This window comes from Schistocerca cancellata, chromosome 10 (genome assembly GCF_023864275.1).
Source record: "Schistocerca cancellata isolate TAMUIC-IGC-003103 chromosome 10, iqSchCanc2.1, whole genome shotgun sequence".
Lineage (NCBI taxonomy): Eukaryota > Metazoa > Arthropoda > Insecta > Orthoptera > Acrididae > Schistocerca > Schistocerca cancellata.
This window is the reverse complement of record NC_064635.1, coordinates 116964841-116991842: the sequence shown is the minus strand read 5'-3', so window position 1 is coordinate 116991842 and position 27002 is coordinate 116964841. Positions and strand designations below refer to the sequence as shown.

The window sequence follows — 27002 nt, the reverse complement described above, 5'->3', positions numbered from 1 at the left end:
TTAAAGGCTTTTTGTATTAACTTAGTTCTGTAAGTATGCTGTTTCAAACAAAAGTTCAAAAAACATTAGCTAACGTAACAGATGCTGTTGGACGACCCAATATGGTCTCATTTTGTGTGGGGGGGGGGGGGGGGGTGTCACTAGATCTTGCAGTATGCTGTAATTTTGCTACAACCAATTTCCATTATGCATTTTTTAAAATCTTGTAATACCTTGGAGGTGCTGAAACAACGCATTGAGTGCTTGAAATTAGAATATTCAGTGATTATTACTAGACTGTTTCATTATAGCCAGGCAAATAATTACCAGCCTCCTTTTGCTAAGACTGAGATATAATTCGAGAATTTAAAAAGTTGCAAGTTAGGCTTTATCAATCATATGAATAGAATAGTTATCACATTAATAGATTAGTTATAGGTGCCTGCTTTATCAGGTATATCTACAACTCTCGCATTTATTGCAGTGGCGAATGCGCAGCTTAGGGGTCAGTCTGACCTGGAACGTGCTCAGGTGTTGCAGTGGCTGGGTTTTGCAGACAGTGAAATCCTCCCTGCCTCCTGTACATGGGTGTTTCCATGCATTGGTATCATGCAGTACAACAAGCAGGTAGGTTACAAGATGTGTGTTTTTCTGTCTGGGTAAATAACTTTATATTTAAGATTTGCATTTAATTTAGGTGGTTGTGGAGGAACGGTGACGAGGGGTAGCTAAAGGCAAGCATATTTGTATTATAGAATATGAAGGCCACATTTTGCGACAGTGAAGTCCCCTTCCAGCACAGTCAGTACAGTGAAACAAAAAGTCACTCCCGAAATATAAAATGATAAAACTATTTTTCAAATGCCTGTGAGATGTCACATACACGAAACATCGGAGGAATCTATTTACCATTTGATGGAGCAGATGCTGGTGAAGTCGTTTCTGATGCTAGTCTACATCTACATGGATACTCTGAAAATCACATTAAAGTGCCTGGCAGAGGGTTCATCGAACCACCTTCACAATTATCTATTATTCCAATCTCGTATAGCACACGGAAAGAATGAACACCTGTATCTTTCCGTACAAGCTCTGATTTCCCTTATTTTATCATGGTGATCGTTCCTCCCTATGTAGGTTGGTGTCGACAAAATATTTTCGCATTTGGAGGAGAAAGTTGGTGATTGGAATTTCGTGATAACTTTGTTGACATTTTTTGTTTCTGAAAAAATTTGGATGGGGGGCAGATTTTAAGTTTGTACAAGGTTAATTAAAACAGCAGTTAAAAGCTTTATTTTGCTGTTTCCTTGTGCCAAGCCTCATATTCAGGGCATCCTAGTGTGCAGCACGATGCACCATTATTTCGTAGGTATGGTCTTCCCAAAAATGTGTGCTGCCAGGTGGTTTCCATCAGTTAACTTCTTTTCCACCAATCTAGCTTTTTAAACAAATGATCAAGTCACTTCAATGATTTTATATGAATCTTAATCAGTGTTTCATTTTAACTCATTCCACTTCTCTAAGTGTCTTATAATTTGAGATGATGATGGTAGTGTAGCTACTGGCAGGCCATGAAGCCAGACAGGCTTTAACATAAGTCAGTGCACCAGTATCCCATTTTCTGTTATAAAAATTTAAGGCTCAAGAAGCTAAAGTGAAATGTCCAGTCAGAACTATTGTTACAAGACTTGGAGGATTCCTCATATCAAAACAAAACAAAATACTCTATATAGGCACATCCGAAACTTGGAGTTTTTTATGAAGGAATAAGTTTGTAACAAATGTTCAATAACACCCCTTTGCCTGGATCAGACGACACACCCTTCAAACTTTCCAGGTGGTGCTGAATGGTTTTGCAGGCTTGTGACACATTGATGAAGGATATTTGTATTTGGAATTTCTGCTGCATAAACCAGTGGCAGCCGTATTTGCAATTTCTGCTGAATTAACTAGTGGCTGCAGGCGGATTCCAAGAAGACAATTGGTGTTGGGGTACATGCATGTCACAGAAAAAGTTCCCTCCTCCTTATCCATAGATTGCATCCAAAGCACTGATCTGGAGTCGGACCTCTTCAAACCACATGCCTCATCTAGAGCCACGTACTGGAATGTGATCACGACTCCCATGGATCCTATTTGCAGGAGTACATCCTGTAGCAAATATTCTGAATAAGGTCTTCATAGATTGCACTTTTTAATGGTTTCTCACTCCCCCCTTTCCCTCTGCTTTCGGATTGGCCAATGGAAAAAACTTATTTCTGTTTTGTCCTTTTTGGTTTAGTTTTTCTAAATTCTTTTTTACTTCACATGTCAAACTTGTCCCACAAAATTTTAGTATCTGTTTGATTAAGATAGTCTTATTTTCTCATTTCTTCTCCTATATTTTCCATGTTTCAATAAATTTCATTATTAGTACATAATTTACAACCTTCCATAGTTATCTAAATTATAGTTAAATGCTTGGACAGTCACTTGCATTCCATCTTAACTGCTGTATTTAATTTTTTTAGACTGGCATTTTTTGTTGAAAAAGTTTTTATTTGCTTACCTCATGCCCTTCCCCTTTTATATATCCTTCCCTCTAAAGCAGCTTTTTCTAAACCATTTTGTCGAATAATCTCCCTGTCAAGATTTCAAACCTTTTCAGTTTGACCTTTACTAGATTCTGTGCACTTTTAATGTTAGTAAAAAGTTTTTTCACAGAAATTCGTATCTACTTGCTATTTCTTCCTAAAGATGATTTTGTGTTATAGGAGGCATTACATTTGCAGGAAGTATTTAGATTCATTTACATTACTACTTGCTTATCAGCAGGTTTGTGGAAAGAGTTACATGTGTTTGTTTCCACTAAACCTTTGTATTCACTTGTAAGTGCAATTTACGTTTCATGTGCTCTTAGAGTATGTTTATTTATCCATTGTTGATTAAAAAAAACTTCAAATTCTATATGTAAATGATAAAAATTGGGAGCATCCACCCTTTCAGAACCTGTAGATATATTTATTTAAAATTGAAATATTCTCACACTGCTCACTGTTGGGCATGGTGGATTTAAGGGATTGTGTGCGTGTCACAATATTCTGTAGCTTACATCATTTTAGGAGGTATGCAAATCTGAAGTGATGTAGCAGTAATGTCACAGCTTTGATTGGGGGAAGGGGTAAGAACATAAATTTGTACAGACACTTTGATTTTAAGTTAACAAAGTAGCAAAATAGAAATTGCTACACACACACACACACACACACACACACACACACACACACACACACACACACACACACACACACACACGCACGCGCGCAAGCAAGCAAGCAAGCAAGCAAGCATACCTCATACACACATGACCATCTCCAGCAGCTGGGACCAAAATATTAGAATGCATTCTGGTCCAAGTTGCCAGAGATGATGGTCATGTGTGTGCTAGGCTTGCTTGCTTATATGCATGAATTTGTGTGCCTTTCTTTCTCTGACGAAGGCTGTGGCCAAAAACAAATGTTTCTCTCTTGTCTTCAACTCAGTGTGGACCCTTTACTGTAAATAATAGATATATTACAGTGGAACCCTACTTTTGAAAATGTAAAATTTAGGAAACTGCCTATTAAGTGGTAAAAGTAATGTGTAAGATCCCCCTTGCATTTTCACACTTTATGTATGATATATGTACATAGCAGACAAAAAGATGCTTGTAAGGGACATTACCTAGTAAATGTATATTATCTAATAAAAGATGCTGCTGTAACTGGAATTGGTAACTGACTGGAAAATACAAAGATTTGACTTAATTTCATACATCGTAGTTGATTTTCGAAGCTGCCAGTCATGTAAATAACCAAACACTGAACCAGTTACTCCCTCTTCTTCCCCCCCCCCCTCCCCCCCTATAGAGTGCAAGTATTTAGTTAAGTGTTTTTATGTGTTGTGTGTCCCTTGCACAGCAGTCATGTTTTTGAGGTATTAGGTGCTGTACCTCCTCAGTTATGTAGAAAACCACACACACTATCACTCACATTGTTTGTGAAACCTGACAAAAAATACATTTGGAAATATTGCACTTAACAAGAAACACTTAACAGGAACAAGTTCTTGAAACACATCTTGCTATGCCTGAAAAAAATACATAATTGTAGCTGTGTTTAAATCTAAAATATCACAACACATTGAGTGAAGGTGTCAAGATTACAACAATTGCAAAGCTACACATGCATATGAGAGAATTTGGTTAGAGACTGTTTGGAAATAGTTGTAATTGGTCATGATACAACAGTTACTCCCATCAGCCATCGCACAGAGTAGGGCTTGGCAGTGGCAAGAGATACGGCAAGAATGGTTAAGGCTTTGACCATTTACCAGTTCTGCTGAGTGGAGAACCCTGGTGTCAAGAAACTTAGCCATGGAACATTTGTAAACACTACTTCAGCCAGTGCCATGTCAGCATTATTTTACATCAATTACATCAGATTTTTCTCCACAAACATTTCTTCATAAGGTGTAAATTGTGGGGAAATTAAAAGCATGTTAACAAATAATAGGGTGCAAATTAATATAGAGGATGTCAGAAATTTGACTGGGGCAGTGCAAATGGCGTAAACGGCAGGAAAAATGTTAATTCTGGGAACATAAAAGGAGGGTTCTGATGTATATATGTAATTCAAAAGGTCTTTATTATATACCATTAGCTGCGTGGAAGTACCAGTGGTTCATGTCCTTCTATTTTTAATTTCATGTGGTTCTTATTTTTAAAAGCATTCTCAACATAGTTAACATATTGATGTAGTTCCATCCTATTATGTGTTTCCTTGCAGTCATAAGTATTTGTATATCAACTTATCACAATATACTCATCCTGTCATCCTTGTTTATCAAATGATTTACTTTTAATTTTGTTTTGTATAATGTAATTGTGTGTAAAAATTTTGTGGTTTAGTAAATAGTGATAATTGTTGACTGCTGCAGGCAACAGAACGTTCAAAGGAGGATGTGAAGGAAGCACTTAGAACTCTGAACAATCACCTCCTGACACGTACCTTCCTAGTTGGGGAGCGCATATCCCTCGCAGACATTTGTGTTGCCTGTACGCTGCTGCACCTGTATCAGTATGTTCTGGACCCTGCCTTTAGGTGAGACCATTTTCTGCCTTTAATGTATGGCTTTTGTGTTTGATAGCTGGCTCATGTGAAATTTAACTGTTGATATTCTTGTGTTCACTGATGTAAAAACTATGTAGAGAAAAAAATACTTGACTGACTTCATAGCATCTAGGCATAAACAAAACTTGGATTTCAAATATAGCTTTATTTTAAATAAAGACTCGGCGTATTACACAGAAGATATTTGCGGAAATTCAATAATATATGGCTGTGGTAACTGGCTTGAGCAATTAGGTTTTGTGGGGGGGGGGGGGGGGGGGGGGGTTCCTAATATGCTGTATTTTATTGCAATATTGGACCATAATAATGGTACAGTATGGCTGCAATATTCCCAGTGTTGGAGGTAATTGCCAAGGATTGTCAGCATTGTCCACGAAGGAAAGGAAATGTTTAGTGTTGCAGGACAATAGGTAAGTCTGTCTTTGCATCTGAAGGCTCCCCTCTTGCTCTAACCTTTGTTTCCTTCTCTCACAGACTGTGGTGCAGTCATTTGTCTGAGAAAAAGTTGCACACATACATATAGTGGTTTTGTATGTTGTGTACTGCTATGTGGACAAACAACAAAACAATTAATTTTTTAAATGTGATTAGTCTACAGCCAAACCTATGGGACATGAAAAGTAATGCATACAAAGATTGCAATCTGAACAAGGATATCGGGCAAGTTATTGCCAGCGAGCTCGAAATTTCACCTGATAAAGTGTGCAAAGAGTCACTGGGGTCATTGGGGGGGGGGGGGGGGGGGTAGATTATGGTGAAGTGTGTTCAGCCACAATTTGGCAGTGACCATTGTTGCTGGTAGACTGTCGTTAATTGCCATCCGTACATCGAATACAGTGTAATAATTGTAATTAGGACTGTTGATATACAACATTATTGCTGTCTCACATGCCCTATCTTTTGTAGGATATACACTACTGGCCATTAAAATCGCTACACTACGAAGATGACGTGCTAAAGGTGCGAAATTTGACATGAAGATGCTGTGATATGCAAATGATTAGCTTCTCAGAGCATTCACGCAAGGTTGGTGCCGGTGGCGACACTGACGATGTACTGACATGAGGAAAGTTTCGAACCAATCTCTCATACACAAACAGCAGTTGACCGGCGTTGCCTGGTGAAATGTTGTGATGCCTCGTGTAAGGTGGAGAAATGCGTACCATCATGTTTCAGACTTCGATAAAGGTCAGATTGTAGCCTGTCTTGGCTGCGGTTTATCGCATCGCGACATTGCTGCTTGCGTTGGTTTAGATCCAATGTCTGTTAGCAGAATATGGAATCGGTGGGTTCAGGAGGGTAATACGGAACGCCGTGCTGGATCCCAACGACCTCGTATCACTAGCAGTCGAGATGACAGGCATCATATCCGCTTATTGTTGTAATGGATCATGCAACCACGTCTCGATCCCTGAGTCAACAGATGGGGACGTTTGCAAGACAACTATTATCTGCACAAACAGTTTGACGACGTTTGCAACAGCATGTACTATCAGCTCTGAGACCATGGCTGCTGTTACCCTTGATGCTGCATCACAGACAGGAGTGCCTGCGATGGTGTAATCAATGATGAGCCTGGGTGCATGAATGGCAAAAGTCTTTCCCCCCCCCAGATGAATCCAGGTTCTGTTTACAGCATCATGATGCTCGCATTTGTGTTTGGCGATATCGCGGTGAACGCACATTTGAAGCATGTATTTGCCATAGTGGCATATCACCCGGTGTGATGGTATGGGGTGCCATTGGTTACACGTCTCGGTCACCTCTTGTTCGCATTGACGGCACTTTGAACAGTGGACGTTACATTTTAGATGTGTTACGACCTGTGGCTCTACCCCTCATTCGATCCCTGCGAAACCCTATATTTCAGCAGGATAATTCACGACCGAATGTTGCATGTCCTGTACGGGCCTTTCCGGATACAGAAAATGTTAGACTGCTGCCCTGGCCAGCACATTGGGCCGTGCTTCGTACTGGTCTGATGGCTGTGTTTGTAGCACTGCTGAGTTGCAAACTTTACTCAGGGGATTACATTGTTTTCCTTGCACATCTGCACAGTCTATATAACCCCTTTTTTGACACCTGAGTGCTCGAAAGACCACCTATCTGACTTCATACAGAACCACGTGTAGAGTGCATGTAAACCTGGACCGCTATAAGTTTGTAATGGGGGATTCGGGGTGTCAGGCCTTCAGTTCTTTATTTATTTTATTCCATTTAATGGTGCTTTCCCTCTTCTAATCAACCTTTACCTTTTGCGTTCAGGCCTCGCTGTGCGAGAGGCTTTCTGGCAGACCTAGGATTAAGGGGGATGTTATTTAGAATGTGACGTGCCAGGAATGAACTTCCTAAATTTAGTTATGCATCCTGTCTGGCATCATATTTTAATGTATGTTTAGGGGTTCCTTTAAGACTTTCTATTGATTCTTTTTAGCTTTATCTTTACCATGTGGATAGGTATTATTATTCATTGAAAATACTACAGGTGCACCTGAAGATAGAAGTCTTGAAATAGGGTAGTGTTTTCCTTTTTAGAAATAATTAATTTTTACAACGGTAGCAGATTTTCATTGAAATACCCCGAATTATCATATTCTTAGTTACCTGTAGTTTTCAGTGATTGTTTCAGGACAGCAAAGGACTTCTTTGCACTTTGTTACAACAGTGTGATAGCTTTGTACATAGAGCCACTCTGTAAAGAACGTAGTTGTATTTATGTGACTATTTGTAACCTCATAAATAAATTCTGATAAAGGCAATGCAGCTAAATGAGCTCTTCATGTTAAATGTTTAGTCAGTTTCTTGCCTCTTTCAGAAATGTGGCACATCAGGAAAAGTTTGGTGCCTGAAAAGCTGTAAACTTTTAATTGGAACAATGGTGGAATGCTGTGAGCAGGTTTATTTCCATTAATGTCACTTCACTTTGAGAAAGTGGAACCCTTTGTAAACACGTAAGGCCAGTACTTGTGTGGTCCAGAATTTTTCTCACTGATTTTAGAGAGTTTTTACACATGTCCTGATATGTGCTTCCTCAGAAGCCATTTTCGAATTGTGCTTAAAAAGTGTAATCACTGTTTCTGCACACTTTAATCAAATTAAAGTTCTGTGGCACTTGGGATATAAAGCTGGAAAACAGTTACAGGTATTGCCGCTCCAATTGACTGTCCTGCAGGTCACTGTTCAGAAATATTAAGATCCTGTGAAAGCTGTCCTTAGCCTTGAAGTAAAGACAAAATAGCATGGAGGGTTGGAGTGCCAGGTTTGTTATACTGGCTAGCAGTGAGCATAGTGGTAGGAAAGTGATAGATCAAAGTGTTATAAAAGAAATAGTTACCACTTTCTTCACACCAAAGACTTGGATAGCTAGTTTGTTTCATGTCCTATGTATCATTTGAAGCATCCCTGTCCTATACACCATATACACCAATGACATACCCAAGCAAGTGGGATCTGAAATAGCCCTCTACACTGACGACACAGCAATATACAAGAGCAACAACAAACTTGAAATAATTCACTGTAAATTAGAAGAGCACCTAGACGAAAGTCACAGTGGTGCAATGTCTGGAAAGTGAAAATTAAACCCACCAAATGGAAAGTTATAGCTTGTTGCAAAGTGATATGAAACGGAATGAGCACGCGAGAACTGGTATGGGAGCTGGATGGTAGACCATAGTTTATTGGGAGAATTTTAGGAAAGAATAGTTCTCCTATAAAGGAGACAGCAAATAGGACACCGGTGCGACTCAGTTGTCGGAATCCGTACCATGTTTGATTGGAGGAAGACATTGAAGCAATTCAGAGGCAGACTGCTAGCTTTGTTATCAGTAGGTTTGGGGAGAAGAGAAGTTTGTGGCACAACTTGACCAGAAGAAGGGATCGGTTGGTAGGACATGTTCTGAGGCATCAAGGGATCACCAATTTAGTATTGGAGGGCAGCGTGGAGGGTAAAAATCATAGGGGGAGACCAAGAGATGAATACACTAAGCAGATTCAGAAGGATGTATGTTGCAGTAGGTACTGGGAGATGAAGCAGCTTGCACAGGATAGACTAGCATGAAGAGCTGTATCAAACCAGTCTCAGGACTGAAGACAACAACAGATTTGTCCAACATGCAAGTGTTACAGAGGTACTTCAGGAACTCAAATGGAAATCCCTGCAGGGAATGAGACATTCTTTTCAAAAAACACTATTGAGAACTGGCATTTGAAACGGACTGTTGAACGATTCTACTGCCACAAACATATGTTGTGCGTCAGGATCACAAAGGTAAGATCTAAGAAATTAGAGCTCATATGAAGGTGCGTAGAAAGTCGTTTTGCCTTTACTCTTTTTGCGAGTGGAAAAGGAAAGGAAATGACAAGTAGTGGTACGGGGTACCATCTGCCACCCATAGTACAGTGGCCTGTGGAGTCACGATGTAGATTTATGATCGGTGGGTGGAACCTGCCCAGGTGTGACTCAGTCATGTATCTGGGCCTCAAAATAGGCAGGTGCCTCACATGGTGCAAGCACATTACAAAAATTAGGAAAAAGGTTGCACACTCTTTTGCTGTTTGTATCAAAGGGTGTATGACTGACCGTGGAATGCAAAGTCCTCTGGCATTGGCACATCCTTCCTGTCATCCTGTATGGCTCGGAAGTGTGGTCTGTGGCACCAGACACCACCCTCCTAAGCTTCAAACATCTCAAGAACAAGACCATCATCAACTCAGGTGCTTGCAGATATGTCCCATACCCATATGTTAAAGACCTGTCAAACTAGCTCACTATTTGTGCAATCATTAATGATCAGTAAAATTTTAGAAAGAAACAGATTCTGCCTCGCCTCCTCATGCAACATTTATGTTACGAACCACCTGAAGCTTTGCACAAATGCCCAAAATTTACAATTTTGTGCCTGCCACTTTAGGGAGTAATGAGACACAAACACCAGGCATACATTTACATTAATACTCATCCACGTGTCTCCAATCCCCATTTTCTTGAAACCCAAGTGCACTATGAAGTCAAACCGGTACAGCCCAGTGACGCTTCAAAATTCAGATCCCACACATTGCCTTCAGGAAGGATAATTCGTAATGAGTCATTCTGTATTCACATTACAAATTAATTTGTAAATATGGCTATATGCTGAACCTTTATACTTTTTAGCAAACAAATGAGTAATTCCTGCCTACTGCATTTGCACATTACAATAGAAATTCTGATACGGAATAGGAGTTGTCATACATACATCGTATCATACGTATCTTTTTCAGTTTTTTCCAAATTTTACGTTTCTCAGGCCTTCTATATCACTGGCTAAGTTATCAAAAACAGACTTCAGGAGGGGAGAAATATACTGTGAAGCAGTGGTCAGAATACCACGTCCTTAAACTGATCTATACGAGATGATCGTGGGTGAGCATCACATATTATTCTTACATTATATTTTTGAACAATGAAGACTTGGTCATAAAGATGTATTAACACCAGAAGATTATTCTGACATTACTAAATGAAAATGTCAACTGATTTCTCTCCCCCCAACAATTTGTGATGTTTCTAAGTGCGAATGTTGCTGAACTACATTGTTTTAGTAGTTCAAAAAATTTTTCTCCCCCCCATATGTATGGACAAGTAAGGGTTGTGAAGTTTCCACTCCGTTATTTTCTCTGTTATGTGTTTCATTTATTGATGTGGTACCTGTAGATTGCAAAACTGAATGTTGAGGTCAGACTATTTGCAGATACTTCTAGGAATCTAGTTTGCCATTTCTTCTGCTGCTGTACATATACTTGGATTGGTTACTATACTAGTGTCACCTGCTAAAAGAACTAATTCTGCTTGTAGTATGTTAGATGAAAGATGTTCACATTTGAGGAACAAAGGCAGCCCTAAGATTGATCCTTGAGGAACCCCATGCCACAGTCGGTAATTCCATTTAATTAGCTATTGCTATTAAGAGTTTCTTTTCTGATTGTGCTCAAACTCTGTTTCAGAGCTGTGAATGAGCATGTTCACTCTGTCCCCTCCAGAATTACCCCGTCACATGAAAATACTTTTAAGATATTTTATTACAATTGTGTGTGAAGTGTCAGCATTTACAAAGGACAAAAATCAATCTTATTTTTGTTACTTATTTTTACTGTTGGTAATATTGTCCCATTACCTATTCTCAGTTGCAAGAGTTGGTGAAATCAATTGTGGACTGCATAATTGTCATGACTTGCAAATGTATGGAATATTTCCAAATATCGTAAACCAGAGCTTGTAAATGTGTAATGATTGTTGAAAGTAAGCAGATTGAATTTTTGTAATGTTGACATTCTCTAAATTTTAATCCTACAAATTCAAGTCAGTCATGTTGTTTGTGCTTAGTCTGTAAAAAATGAGTCTTTATATTTTAAATTCAGGTGCGTTGTATGAGTGCGGAATCTTGGAATGGTGCAGCTCCTTTAATTGTTCACTTGATAGTTAAGTTTCCCTTTGTAGTCTTGTCTATTTAAAAAGGCTGTCACTGATATGTTGTTCTCTCTTTGAGTGCAAGTTGTGTTTCCTGTGACACAATTCGTAATTAAGGGAGATACAGTGAAAATATGCCATGTTCCACCCTGATCTGCATTGTCATACAGAATTCAGAACTAATAATGGCACACACTTGACATTCAACAGTGTTTTAAAATTTCTCAATGTTATCTGTGACAATACTGTAAATTTATGTAAACATGACATAAGTGGAGATTAAATTAATTAGTACCAGAAACTTTTATTTTCTCAAGGAAGCCGTATCAAAATGTAAACAGATGGTTCAATACCATTATCAACCAACCACAAGTTAAAGCTGTTATTGGTGAATTCAAACTGTGCGAGAAGATGGCAGAATTTGATCCAAAGAAATTTGCTGAATTCCAAGGTAATTTGCTAGATAAATTTCATTGTTATAATTTCACAGCTATTATTGATTTCCTTAAGAGTAGTTATTACATAATTTTTAGTCTTATCATTTACACAAATGTTGGTTTTTGGCCAGGCACAGTTACTGTTAAAACATCAGACTGTTAAACAGATAATGCAATAGCCTATTAGATGTACAACTGTTGTCAGATTAAAGAAGCTTTTTGAATTTTCTGTGTGAATAACATTAGATGCATAGGTGAGGAGTCCTTTGTTTTGAAAGATAATTACTACCTCCTGATTGGTCATATCCATTACATCCAGGAAGGTTTAACAACAGCCTGCAGTGTATTGACATAAAAATGGTATTTCAGTTAAGGTTCAAAATTTGGATTTAGAAGTCCGATGCCCTGCTTTGGGATTTCTGTAAACTGCTGACAGCAAATGCTGAGATTGCATTTTCTAACAAGCTCTTGCCTGATGTTTTCCCTGACATTTTTCGTTTAGGATAACATACTCACTGATTTAGATATTGTTGGTATATTACACATTTTGTAAAATATTTATAATGTGTCAAGTTCTTTTAAAACAGGTCCCTTTAAAAGAAATGGCCAAGAGAAAAATACTTCTTTTGTTATTCCACCAGCCTTTCTCCTCCCCCTACAAGTAGTCATACTTCCTCTTGGCATGGGGAAAAAAGTTGTTAATTCAAGGAAAGATTTCTCTATAATTAATTTCATTATCACATATCAAACTTGCCTCAAATAATAGTATTAGTAAATAATGAACAATTGACTTCCTGCTGCACTGAGTTGGTTGAATTCAAAATTCACCTTATCAGATAGATTGCAGGGTTTTCGAACAGGTTCTTTTGTATGAAATGATTCGTATGATCGTTGGCTCTCATTCACTGGTTAGAGGATTATGAACATGTTGATAAAAGAAATTGCTTTGTTTTGTTACTGTGGTAAGCAAGAACTGAAGACCTGTTTGTATATGTAACTGTATACATTAAATAAAATAGAAAGAAACATTCCACATGGGAAAAAATACATTAAAAACAGATTCCATGGCTTACCAAACGGGAAAGTGCTTGTAGACAGGCACAATAAACACACACACAAAATTTCAAGCTTTCGCAACCAACGGTTACTTCATTAGGAAAGAGGGAAGGAGAGGGAAAGACGAAAGGATGTGGGTTTTAAGGGAGAGGGTAAGGAGTCATTCCAATCCCAGGAGGGGAACGACTTACCTTGGGGGGGGGGGGGGGGGGGGAGGACAGGTATACACTTGCGCGCGCACACACACAGTAACAAGCAGACATTTGTAAACAAAATATTTACAAACGTCTGCCTGCAACCGTGCACGTGCAGATGGACATGAGTGTGTGCGCTCCCGGGATTGGAATGACTCCTTACCCTCTCCCTTAAAACCCACATCCTTTCGTCTTTCCTTCTCCTTTCCTCTTTCCTGATGAAGCAACCGTTTGTTGCGAAAGCTTGAAATTTTGTGTGTGTGTGTGTGTTTGTGTGTTTTTTATTGTGCCTATCTACCAGCGCTTTCCCGTTTGGTAAGTCATGGAATCTTTGTTTCTAATTGTATACATTTTCTCATTACAGTTCAGCTGCCAGCTCTGTAGTTGACAGGAACAGATTCCGTGGATTTATTTATTATTATTATTATTTAAAAAGGCAGAATGCGAGCTTTACTATGCTAAGTGTCTGTCACATGACACAGTTGCTTAGTAAGTTTGTAGCTGAAAAAGGTTTAATTTTTTGTTCAAATCTTATCCACTTAAGACAATTGAAAGCTCTTGGATTGCAGTAAACAATAATATTTAATTTTCCCATGAATTACATATTGTCTTCTGCCAGTGCCTTTTCTTGTTCACACAATAGACTGCTTGGTTGATCTTCTCCCTGTTGTACATGGTGAAGTCGACAAAATGCCTATCAGATGTTAGATGATACCTATACATTATGCCTTTGTGTAGAACTGAGATGTGTGACTATTGGTGAGTGGAGGGGGGAATGTACGTACTGTGGCAGAGCGTTTAGCCAGCAAATTAATGTCCTGTTGTTAAATGTCAGAAATTAAAACATCTGAAGAGGTTAATCAGGGTGTATACGACCCGGGAGATCTGGGGAAAACCAGGAATTTTCCATTGTTTTTGTTTTCAGTTAAATTTTTGTAATTTTGACTGGTAAGAACTGATACTCTAAAAGGATATCGCTGTATCCCGCTACTGCAGAATAATACTGCAGCAATAAAACATGAACGAGAGAAACGAAAATAAAACTTCAGTTGCAAAGGAAATGCGCCATATACAGCGACAAAACAGTGCTCATACACGTCTCCCAACAGCAAACTGTCAGAGGCTTTAGGAAGATTGTGCAATGCTTCGTAACAACAAACTGCCTCTGATAGCGTTATGTCACAACTGTTTACATTAGATTCATTTTAGCAGTAACGAGTGGGATCATGCGTATGTGCAGTTGCTTCTGGCTACAGAAATGTGGCTGTTGGTTGTTAAGCAGTTGCAGCAAGCATCTAGATGGTACCGGTAAAAATTTTACTGGAGTGCCCAAGCTGCTAGATTTATGCATGTGCAGCAGGCCCAGATCTAGGAGGGGGGTGCAAATTCATATTCTTGAGGGGGGAAAATCCTGTTTCACACAAGTTACTAGCATCCAGCGCACGTTAATCACGGTATTCATAAGACTTTGAAACGCATTCCTGTCGGTTTTTGAACACATTCTAAGTTGATTTCTTAATGAATCGTAAGTTGATTTGTGAATGTGTGCGTAATGTACATGATGTCTGTCAGGGGAATCCTCATCGCATGTAGAAACCCTTTCCTACAGACAAAAGGGGCTATACGAGCTGAGCGGAGTAAGGCCGAATGTATGAATGCTAACCGCGGTCTGATTGTGTGGTTGATTGGGTTTGCGAATGATGAGTGTTGTTATAATTACTAGCGACATCCATAGATTCAGGCTACAGGAGTGGAAATAAATGCATAACAGGTAAGAATGATTATGTATTACCTTCTAGATGTATCCAATAAAATGAAATTTTGACAGAAAATTTTTGGCCAGATTGCTATACTAGTAAGGGCCAGATGTACAGTTCCCGGCTAGCAGCCGCATTAAGTTCTATCCCGGAAGAAGTGCAGAAAACGCGTTGTACGAACATGTAACAACGCTTGATCGGAGATTGATTGCAGGATAACTGAACCTGTGATTCTGGCAGAGTTAGTGAAGTTAACCTGCGAATAAGCTTTGATATTGGCAGGAATAGTTACAGAATTAGTGATAACAAGACTGTTTGTTAGAAAGAGGAAGGAGAAGAAATAGTTACACCACACAAATTACGGGACAATATGACGATTCAGTTTGTATAAAAATTATTTGCTACTATTTTAGATTTCATACTTGAGAAACTGGAGCGTATGAATGAAGTGTGAAACTATTTCCTAACGTAAAACTTTTTGCTTGTAGTAGGTCTAATAAGCGTTTGATATTGGTACATTGTGAATTATATGCTGTCGTTACAAAAAGACAGCTTGTGCCAAAACAGTTTCATTTATTTGGTGTGTTACAATTGTTGCAGTATTAGAAAGGCCTATTTTGTTTTATCTAACAGACAGTGACAAAATAGACATAATCAGATTGGGAAACCACACCAGCCTTGGGTCCTATTTGTATTAACAGCTTTCTAAGTATTAGACAACGACATTTTGACTTTTCATGTAGCAAAACGTTTGACGAACTTTGAGGTAATAGATTCTTTCACAGAAAGGAAAGCATGCTATGTAAAGCTGTAGCAAGATTAGAGAGAGAGAATTCTAGGAACTAAGGATTGAAAAAATGTGTATTGTCTTGCTTGTCTGGGTTTATGTATCCTATATTTAATTTTATGTCACACAGAGCAGAAAGTTGTTAACTGATAGGGGATAAAGAGAGCAAATTTTCTGAAGAGTTCATTAAAAAAAAAAAGAGGTACAGGATGTCAGACCAGCTGACTGTAAGCAGGAGAGGCACCACAGGACAATAACACGTGTTACATTTCTCAAACACACGTTTTATCCATCAAAGTCTTCAGAAAGATGTGCGCTACAAAATACATTTTTGAAATTTTTTAATTTTTTACGTCCTATCTCAAACGATCAAGTGGCGGGGTATTGCCTCGGTTCGGAAATATCATAGATCTGGGGCTCTACGTAGGCTCTGTGCAGAGCAGTCTGAGTTATCCAGTAGGGAAGTGGGTAGTATCCACATGACCTGTGTTTACATCTAGTGATTTTGCTGTTTCCTCTTCGTTTACTGCTCTCATGTCAAATGAAAACAAAACAGATTTATGTGGCTGGGAGCTGTCAAGTGAATTAAAATACATTCACATAACTACAGCAGGCTAAAATGTGTTAATAAAGATTAATCCAATTGGTGGTTTGAAAAGCATTACCATCAAAGTACCATTCTGGCAGTTACACCGGAACTGTATGCCAGAACGTACGATGAATTTCTTAAATCGCAGAGCGTTTCACTCTCATTTAAAAATCAACTTTTTGATGACGAGCCATTTAGACAAATTTCGAGCCCAGATCATCAGAAATTTGTCGTTATTAAAAAATTTACTGGCACATTTGTGTGATAAATCTTAAATTGTAATGCGCGCATAAAAGACCAACATTATATGTGAAAGCTTAGCTTCTCTTGCAGCGCATTAATCTTATAGACCAATATTACATGTGAAAGCTTTGCGTTTTGTGTATATTAATTTAAACCATTAACTTTTTCTGTTTGTGTGTTCGCGCTACTAAGTGGTGATGCTATTGGCTGACTAAATCACGTGTCCTAAGCTCTGAATAACCACTGTCATCGGCTGGCGAGGTCACGTGACATGAGCTATGACTGGCTTACAAAAGTGCACCGCAATCTCGATTTAAATGCTTCAGAAAGTAACATGCTGTGTTTAGTGGAATTCGAATTTATACTTTCGTAATATGAAAATACGCAGTGTACATGTTGCTGCCAATCAAAGATCTTTCCAAAACACGTTTTTTTCCCTGTGTTTAGTTTTCGATAGCGCTGGGAAATTTTACGCTCGTGTATAAAATCATAATCACTCGAAGGACTGAAAAGTTATACAGTTCCGAAATAAAATATACTGTCAGTTAACAGGGAAAAAGTGTGCTTTGTCCCAGGAGAAAGTGTATTTTTATCCAGGGAATCTGGGAGAAATCCGGGAATTTTTTTCCTTGTGCGCGTATACACCCTGTTAATGTCACTAGAAGTTTGTGTGAGAGATTATACATTAGAATTCAGGGAATGGTCGTCATTTCAGTAAATTTTTTCTGCAAACAGGATTAGTCATAAACATTTATACCACTTAACAGTTGTAACACACAGTTTCAATGAAACTGACATTTTCGTTATGCATAATGGGTGGTACAGTCAGGGAGTCAGAACAATCCAAATTCCTTGGTGTTCCGATAGATGGCGAGCTATGATGAAAAGCTCATGTTCAGGAATGGTGTTGCTCCTTTAATTGTTCACTTGATAGTTAAGTTTCTCTTTGTAGTCTTGGCTATTTAAAAAGGCTGTTACTGTTATGTTGTTCTCTCTTTGAGTGCAGGTTGTGTTTCTTGTGACACAATTTGTAATTAAGGGAGATACAGTGAAAATATGCCATGTTCCACCCTGATCTGCATTGTCATACAGAATTCAGAACTAATAATGGCACACACTTGACATTCAGCAGTGTTTTAAAATTTCTCAATGTTATCTGTGACAATATTGGTAAATTTATGTAAACGTGACATAAGTGGAGATTAAATTAATTAGTACCAGAAACTTTTATTTTCTCAAGGAAGCCGTATCAGAATGTAAACAGATGGTTCAATATCATTATCAACTAACCACAAGTTGTTGTTTTCTTGGCATTCTTAACTGCTGCATCAGAATTGTTTTCTTCAACTGTGCCGGACCAGCTTGATAGACTTAGTTACCGTCCCAGTTGCACATGCTAGTGTGTGCACTAGAATGTGATAAACGTAGTTTCAACTACCTATGGTGGAATAGGATTTAATTCTTCTTACAGATGCTTATATTGCATCCCAGTCTAAATCATTTACCTTACTACAACATTTAGTAAAATGGAATATTGCTTGCGTGTACAGTTACAGATGGTACATTGGCCAAAAGGATTTTTGACAGTCCTGTAGTTGGCTTCCGTTATGTCATGACATCCTACTGCATTGTCACAGTGCACTCCTTATTCAACTGCACACCACGCCACTTCAAATCAGGATGCTAGTTCATGAAGCTCACACACACACACACACACACACACACACACACACACACACACACACACACACACACAGGTGCTGTAACTCTTGACGATTACTGTGATAGCTCTTCTACCTTGAAGATGCGTGGCATCCATTCGTATAAGCGTTAGATGCAAATGTGATGACAAAAACCTACAAAGAGCTTACTATTTATAATTATTTAACTGTTATAAAGTCCAAAGGAAGAAAAGCAAAGGAGTCATGTCAATTTTATTCGAGCTCTTAACTTCAGTGATTTTAGTTTGATTTGGTGACTTATTCCATGACCATGGATATAGGCTCCTCAATTTGGTCCTGCAGAATTATACATGTAAAATAAATAAAATGCAAATTTGCTTCCTCTCTCCAGCTGCCACCAAACAGCAGCAGCCGGGCAGTGCAAAAAAAGAGAAAAAGCAGAAAGGCCAGGGGGAGGGTCAGCAGCAGCAACCGAAGGAAAAGGAAAGCAAGAAGAAAGAGGAACCTGACCCTGCAGAGGAGATGGATGCGGCGGACTTAGCTGTTGCTTCAGAGCCGAAGGCCAAGGACCCCCTGGAAGCTCTTCCCAAAGGGTAAAACTGCTTTTTAACACAGTAATTTTGCTACTCACTTCATTACATGGCAAGCCTCTGATTATTCGGATGCAACTAGTCCAGCTCATAGATTGTCTTTGCATAAATACTTTACGGAAAATGATACTTTAATATTCTGTTAAAATAGGTTTGTGAAGACATAGTTGATAGATACCTGGGGGGGGGGGGGGGGTTAAAATAGCAATTTCAACAGCTATGTGACAAGGATACAGTAAACAGTGAAGACAAGGCAATTGATGAACCCATTATTCCGCATGCTGAGGCACTGAAATGTGTTGATTTATTATTAGTGTTTGCAGGACAACATTCATTTAACTGTATTGATGTTTTGACTCTGAGAAAGAGAAATGCATATTAACCCAGGGGAACTTCCTGTATACACACGGGACAGCCTTTAAATACGAGTTCAGATACTTTCTACACATTTCTATTGCCTTCACATGAATAAATTATTTTTATTTGTACAAGTTTATATAAGGGCTTAAAAATTTATATTTGAGTTTTTTATCATTACCTCATTTGCCGAAGTAGTCTGGAATGTGGGAAATGATTAAATAACTCATTTGGCATACAATTATCAAGGTCAAATCTAGGATTAGAAGGTGGGGTGGATCCAAGTTTTGTAGTTTGTCGCTTTAAATAGAGTTACTTACCCAGAGGCGTTGACAATAAAAAAATATTAAGTCGGGAGCCTTTGGGGTAGGTTCTTCTTAGCGGGGCTCTCATGATGATTTCCATTTTATTGATTTCTGACACCTCTTATCTGAAAATCTTTGATAATATATATGGATTCTGAAGAGCCAGTACCCGTTATTGAGAATTTACTGTAGGTTGTAGCATTCTTTATAATGCATACAAAAGTCAATAGGTGGTAAAGTCTCAGTTTTATGATTTTCTAAAGAACAAAATTTAGATAGAATCTGGAAGATACTGTGACTTCAGACAGTTAAGTGTTTTGTCTGTAAGTAGGTGTTGTAAGTTACTCAATATCTGTGAGGGATGAGGTAGAAAACCTGGTCCATGTTACTGGGTCTACAGGGTTTGTCCAAAAATTGTGTTGCATATTTAAAAAAAAAAAACTCTCAGATAGGTTCAACAACTTAAAATGCTTTGGACATATGATCTTTCTGCATCAGTACATTTTTTACAGTGAGATTTCTGCATCATAATCATGGAATTTCTTAAATGGGATGCTATTCAGGGATGCCATTGAAGTAGCTTGCACATGGTCCACAGAGTCAAGACCCCCCCCTCCCCCTGTGGGTTCAGGGGGGTAGAATAGGCCCGCAGTATTCCTGCCTGTTGTAAGAGGCAACTAAATAGAGTCTCAAAAGTTTCGGCCTTATGTGATGGTCCCCTCTTGGGTTTGACCTCCATCTTTCTAAATTCTTCCAAAGAGCGAGCCACTTGGGGAAGGGCGCCTTACATGGTGCACTGTTTCCATTGTGCATTGAGACCTTAGCTGGCTTTCTCGTCGTCGCAATGCTGTCCTGCTTGTTTTCCATCTCTTGGGCGAGGATACCTTCCTGGGTGCGATTACCACTATGCACTCTGCAGTGTTGCTTTTTGCTGAGAGACCACCTTGGGCATTTTTGTGCAGCTAAGATCCAGCTCGATGGCCAAGGTTAGACGCCTCTATGGCTATCTGACCCCTGTCAGCGTCCCTGCGCTGTCACTGAATGGAGCAATTTCTTCCTACTCCGACATAATTGCAAACCGTTTAGCAGACCATTTTGCTCTCTGTTCCACATCTGTGAATTACCCACTGGCCTTCCGCTCCATTAAAGAGCAGTTGGAACATCGGAGCCTTTCATTTCACACCCACCATCCTGAATCCTACAGTGTCCCATTCACTGAGTAGGAATTGCACAGTGCCCTAGGCACTTGCCCTGACACAGCTCCGGGGCGAGATCGTATCCACTGTCATATGCTGAAACACCTCTCAGTGGACTGCCAGTGACACCTCCTAGACTTTTACAACCGTATCTGGGCGAGGGTGAGTTTCCGTCGCAATAGCGGGAAAGCATTGTTATCCCTGTTTTGAAACCTGGCAAGAACCCATTGGAGGTGGACAGCTACCACGCTGACGTTTTTGATGCATAGTTGACTTGGCTCCCACATATTCGGCAGCTTAAACAGATGTGTTGGCGGCATCTTAATGCTCTGTGATGCTTGAGCCACACCAGCTGGGGCGCCAACCGATCTACCCCCTTACGGCTCTACCAGGCGTTAATCCAGTCCCGCCTGGCTTTTGGTTCAGCATCCCCTTCTGCGTTGCGGGTGCTGGACCCAATCCTTCAGTGGAATCAGACTTGCCACTGGGTCTTTCCAGACCAGCCCTGTGAACAGCATACTTGTGGAGGCAGGTGTCCCTCCACTGTAGTTACGGTGCAAACGTTTACTGGCCACTTAAGCTGCACATGTTTGTAGCTTGCCCAGGCATCCTAATTATCGTCTCCTGTTCCCTCGGTCAGTTGTCCATCTCCCAGAATATCAGCTCCAGTCTGGTTGTACGATCGTGGTCAGTGTCAGAGCTTCTCTCAGGCCTTGAGGTTTTCCCTCTTCCACCTCCTTTCTGGGCCCCTTTGCATATACCCCCATGGTGCGTGCCCCACCCTTCTTTCACCTCGAATTGGCACTGGGCCCGAAGGACTCAGTCCCTCCAGAGGCCTTCTACCGCCACTTTCGTTCAATCCTTGCCATGTATCAGGGCTCTGGTGTTGTTTACACTGACGGTTCGATGGTTGCTGGTCGTGTTGGTTATGCTCTGACTCTAGGGGACCATTACGAACAATATTTATTGCCGGCTGGCTGCAGTGTTTTCACTGCTGAGCTGGTCGCCATCCTTTGTGCCTTAAGGCTGGTTCCCACTAGAGCGCGGCAGCGCGGCGTGCGGAAACGGCAGCGGCAAGCGTTTTCCGCGTTGACGCGGCGGCTCGCGGAATTGGCGTTCCCATCTGGAAGCGGCAGACGTTAGCGGTAGCCAATGACGGAGAGCCACTGAGGTACGGGGCAGGACCCACTGAAACGCGCGGTGCGTTTGATTAACTATATCTTACACCTACATGAAGGAAAGACGAAGTTGGGTGAAGACATACCAATTTTTCATTTTCTGTACAATGTACTCTTCCACATATTTCATTATTCATGTTTTCTCATTTCACCATAAACAGATTTCATGACTACCGTTCACGATTGTTCACTATCTCCTAACACATTGAAACAATGTACGACAAAAGAGATTATTCAGATAGTTAAGCGAGACAAAAATTTAAAATGTGATACGGTAGCAGGTACACGAAAACAGTAAGAACACAAAGGCTAGGTGGAAGGGATGAAAGTGGAAGCCACCTGATAGAATTTCCCACAGAGCATAATGTGATCATCGCCAGCACCTTGCTTAAGAATCACGAAAGAATAATACATATTTGGAACAGTTTTCGAAACCAGATTTTAAATTGTAAGACATTTCCTGGTGCAGACGCAAACCTGACTGAAGACTGTCAATAGCAAGAAAAGCGTTCTGAAAAAGAAAATTTGTTCACGCCGAATATAAATTCTAATGGTTGGATACTATTTTACAAAGGTATTTGTGTGGAGTGCAGCCTTGTATGTAAGTGAAACGTGGACGATGAACTGTTCTGTCAAGAAGACAATGGACGCTTTCAAAACGTGGTGATTCATAAGAATGCTGAACATTAGATACGAGGATCGTGTGACTAAAGAAGAGGTACGGAATTAAATAGAGGAGAAAGAGGAAATTACGGCACAACTTTGACAACAATAGGGGTCAGTTGACAGGACGTATTATGGGGCGTCAAAGAGTGAGGACAAAGGGGTTGGGTGATACTATTCTGATAATAATCATCTGTTGAAATACTATTCTACTATTTTATCTATTAATGTAAGCAGTGAATTTACTCTTCCATGCACTCCTCCACAAAACATTTAAACCAAAACTGAAATCGGCTGAACACCAAATCTTTCAACCACTGTCTGACAACTACTGGATTCACTTTCAACTTTCTATAACTATCACTGGCTAGCCACACACACATACAGATATAAGGAGAACAAAAATAAACGAACATTAGTTTTCAGCATATAATTCTGCAGGTTGGCAACATGTACACAAACAAACCAGACAGGAACGGACATGAGGTGAACACACTGTAGTTACGACTTCAAATCAGAGTTTTCGGTAAAACGTCTACTGCTAGTGACAGAAGAAAAAAGAGCGAACATGAAAATGTGCTTATGTTCCATAATCTAAGTTTTAGTTCAACCTCCAGCATGTGGCCAGGTGAGGGGAAACGTATATGTCCGCCAAAAACTCGATTCACTGGAAGTAATCAGTCGTGCAGGTAAAAAAAGATGTGAACTGTTTTGTAATCTGCAAGTATCACATATCAAAACGAAACTGGATCATTCTAGATTCCACCAAAGATGCCTTAAAGTAAAAGGCGAAACGCGTCTTGAATCAGTAAATTACACTGGATAAAGAAAAAAAAGTTTGTTACTTACCAAAGGAAATAATCAATAGATGTAGATATTTAGTAAATTACATCTTATGACATACCAGCAAATTAGTTTCGGTTTAACTTCTCATTCCACATGCTATTAAATACTGTTTAAAAAATTCATCTATCCCTTCTGAAAAACTGTAGTTACTTTCATATCTCGGTAGATAAACAGATTTAGGATATTTATCATGCGACGAAATACATGACTTTTCACAAGTTATCGTTTGCAAAAAACACGTTTCGATTTCTTGAACCGTTTACGAAATTTGCGGTTGATACAACCACATGGTTTACGACGAGCAGGACGAAGTACCGGTCGCGTCGCGAGCAACCCGCGCGCGGTCACGGCACAGCCCGTCCGCCGACATATCAGCCAATATCTCGAGAACGGTGATAGCTATCGATCTGCTCTCAGCTTTAAAAACAATTTCGATATGTTGACTAAATTTCATACGCAATAATGTATGACCTAAAATGAACTGTACGCAAAGTCCACGCAATGCGTTTTTACCTCTGCAAACTCATTAAAATTTCGTGTAAAGGTTTACGTAAATGCGATACAGCAAGTAACCACGACGAATAACGAAAAGAAATTCGGTCCTTTATCGAGAGAAGATATCAGGCTGTAACATGCCCAAGAATCAAATTTTTCTACCGAATAGTTTCCTTGGAATCGGATGATTAGTATTTCATAGCTGCCGCCGCGTCCGCGCCAGCGGTTCGGCGAAAGTTCTTGTGGCCTGGGGTTGCGTACCTGACGTCACGCTCAGCGCGTTCTGTGATTGGCGGCGCGCACCTGGGGCGCGTCACGCGGCAGCGGAAGCGGTTCGACATGGTCAAACCGCGACGCAGAGCCCGCCGCGCCGTGCAGCTGACGCCGTTTCCATGGCAACCACGCCGCTGACGCGTGATTTTGACGCGCGGTAGCCCTAGTGGGAACCGGCCTTTAGAGTATATCCGCTCCTGCTCAGGTGAGTCCTTCGTTATCTGTAGAGACTCACTGAGCGGTTTACGAGCTATCGACCAATGTTTCCCTCGTTCTCGTTTGGTGATGGCTATCCAGAAGTCCCTGCATACTTCTGCTCGTTGCGGCCGCTCTGTGGTCTTTGTGTGGACCCCAGGCCATGTTGGGATACCCGGCAATGAAAATGTTGACCGCCTGGCGAAACAGGCCACCAGTAAATCATATCTGGGCATAGGCCTCCCGGTGCCTGATTTGCGAGCACTCTTACGTCGCAAAGTTTTCGAACTTAGGGACACTGAATGGCGTAACCTGACCACACCACACCACACCAAACTAACTCCGTCATATCAAGGAGACAACGGATGTGTTGCGGTCATCCCTGCGTGCCACTCGCAAGGACTCAGTAATCCTTTGTTGGCCACACCCTCTTGACACACAGCCATTTACTGTGGCATGAGTACCCGCCTCTGTCGATGCGGGTCAGCTTTGACGGTGGTCCACATTTTGTTGGCCTGTCCACTTTTAAGTGTGCTCAGGCAGACGTTTGCGCTGCCTGATACGCTCCCTGCCCTTTTACAAGATGACACTGCTATGGCAAGCTTAGTTTTGCGTTTTATTCGGGCAGGGAGCTTTTATCACTTAATCTAAGTCTGTCCTTTATGTAATGATTCTGGCTTTAGGCCTACAATTTTAGTCTTGAGTTTTTAAGATGTTTCTCGGTGGTTGGCTTTTCCTTTTTTTGTCTCTATGGTCGGCCAACCACTGTGGTTTTAATTCCTTTTGTCTGGTCTCTGTCTTTCTTGTCCTGTGTCGTTTGTTGTCTTTTCCATTGTCGTTTTTCTTCTGTGTGGGTGTTTTGGAAAAAGGGACCGATGACTGTCGCAGTCTGGTCCCTTTAATCCCACAAACCAACCAACCACAGACTCAAGATGCTTTCCTTTGAGGTCTGCTTTCAGCTGAGGAAACAAAAAAGTCTCTTGAGGCCAGGTCAAGGCTGTGACAACAAAGGCGCCAAGTGCTGGTGCATTGACATGGTGCTGTTCCCTTGGTTCACAGAACTCCCTTTGGACACAGATGACCCAGTGATTGTCTTTGGAGCAGTGCTTTGTATAATTCAGCTCTGGTGGTCTGGCCACTTGTGGTTCATGTGCCATTTCACACTCTGCCCCTTTGGTTAGGGGTCGTACTGAAAGACCCATGACTCATCCACAGTGATCACATTGTACAGGAAATTGGAATCTTATTTAGTAATTCTTAAGTACCCATGGTCTAGGGGTAGCGTCTTTGATTCATAATCAAAACGTCTTCGGTCCCGGGTTCGATCCCCGCCGCTGCCTAAATTTTGATAAATAATCAGCATTGGCGGCCGAAGACTTCCGGCATAAGAAGTCAGCCTCATTCTGCCAACAGCCTTGTCAAAGAGAGGAGAGGAGCGGATAGAGGTTCAGGGCACTCTCTTGTCCTAGGGGTGGGAAATTGCCCCTAAAGGCGGAAGAATCATCAAAGATTAACGACATGAGGATGCAGAAGGCAATGGAAACCACTGCGTTAAAGACACGTAACGTGTATCCACAGGACATGTGGCCTGTAATTGAAGAAGTGTCATGATGATCTCTCCATTGGCAAACAATTCCGGAATAGTCCCCCATTCGGATCTCCGGGAGGGGACTGCCAAGGGGGAGGTTACCATGAGAAAAAGATCGAATAATCAACGAAAGGATAACGTTCTAAGAGGCGGGGCGTGGAATGTCAGTAGCTTGAACGTGGTAGGGAAACTAGAAAATCTGAAAAGGGAAATGCAAAGGCTCAATCTAGATATAGTAGGGGTCAGTGAAGTGAAGTGGAAGGAAGACAAGGATTTCTGGTCAGATGAGTATCGGGTAATATCAACAGCAGCAGAAAATGATATAACAGGTGTAAGATTTGTTATGAATAGGAAGGTAGGGCAGAGGGTGTGTTACTGTGAACAGTTCAGTGACCGGGTTGTTCTAATCAGAATCGACAGCAGACCAACACCGACATAGATAGTTAAGGTATACATGCTGATGTCGCAAGCTGAAGATAAACAGATAGGGAAAGTATGAGGATATTGAAAGGGTAATGCAGTATGTAAAGGGGGACGAAAATCTAATAGTCATGGGCGACTGGAATGCAGTTGTAGGGGAAGGAGTAGAAGAAAAGGTTACAGGAGAATATGGGCTTGGGACAAGGAATGAAAGAGGAGAAAGACTAATTGAGTTCTGTAACAAGTTTCAGCTAGTAATAGCGAATACCCTGTTCAAGAATCAAAAGAGGAGGTGGTATACTTGGAAAAGGCCGGGAGATACGGGAAGATTTCAATTAGATTACATCATGGTCAGGCAGAGATTCTGAAATCAGATACTGGATTGTAAGGCGTACCCAGGAGCAGATATAGACTCAGATCACAATATAGTAGTGATGAAGAGTAGGCTGAAGTTCAAGACATTAGTCAGGAAGAATCAATACGCAAAGAAGTGGGATACGGAAGTACTAAGGAATGACGAGATACGTTTGAAGTTCTCTAACGCTATAGATACAGCAATAAGGAATAGCGCAGT

At 40.5% G+C, this 27002-nt stretch overlaps 1 protein-coding gene across 1 annotated transcript in view; it reads left to right on the top strand.

The window, feature by feature from the left end:
* LOC126106773 (elongation factor 1-gamma) overlaps nucleotides 1-27002 on the top strand; it is a 64380-nt gene that overhangs the window by 23290 nt on the left and 14088 nt on the right. The window contains exons 4-7 of the mRNA XM_049913150.1: nucleotides 464-606; nucleotides 4936-5099; nucleotides 11895-12028; nucleotides 18714-18915. Coding sequence (XP_049769107.1) covers nucleotides 464-606; nucleotides 4936-5099; nucleotides 11895-12028; nucleotides 18714-18915 — 643 coding nt within the window. The remainder of the gene's footprint in view (nucleotides 1-463; nucleotides 607-4935; nucleotides 5100-11894; nucleotides 12029-18713; nucleotides 18916-27002) is intronic.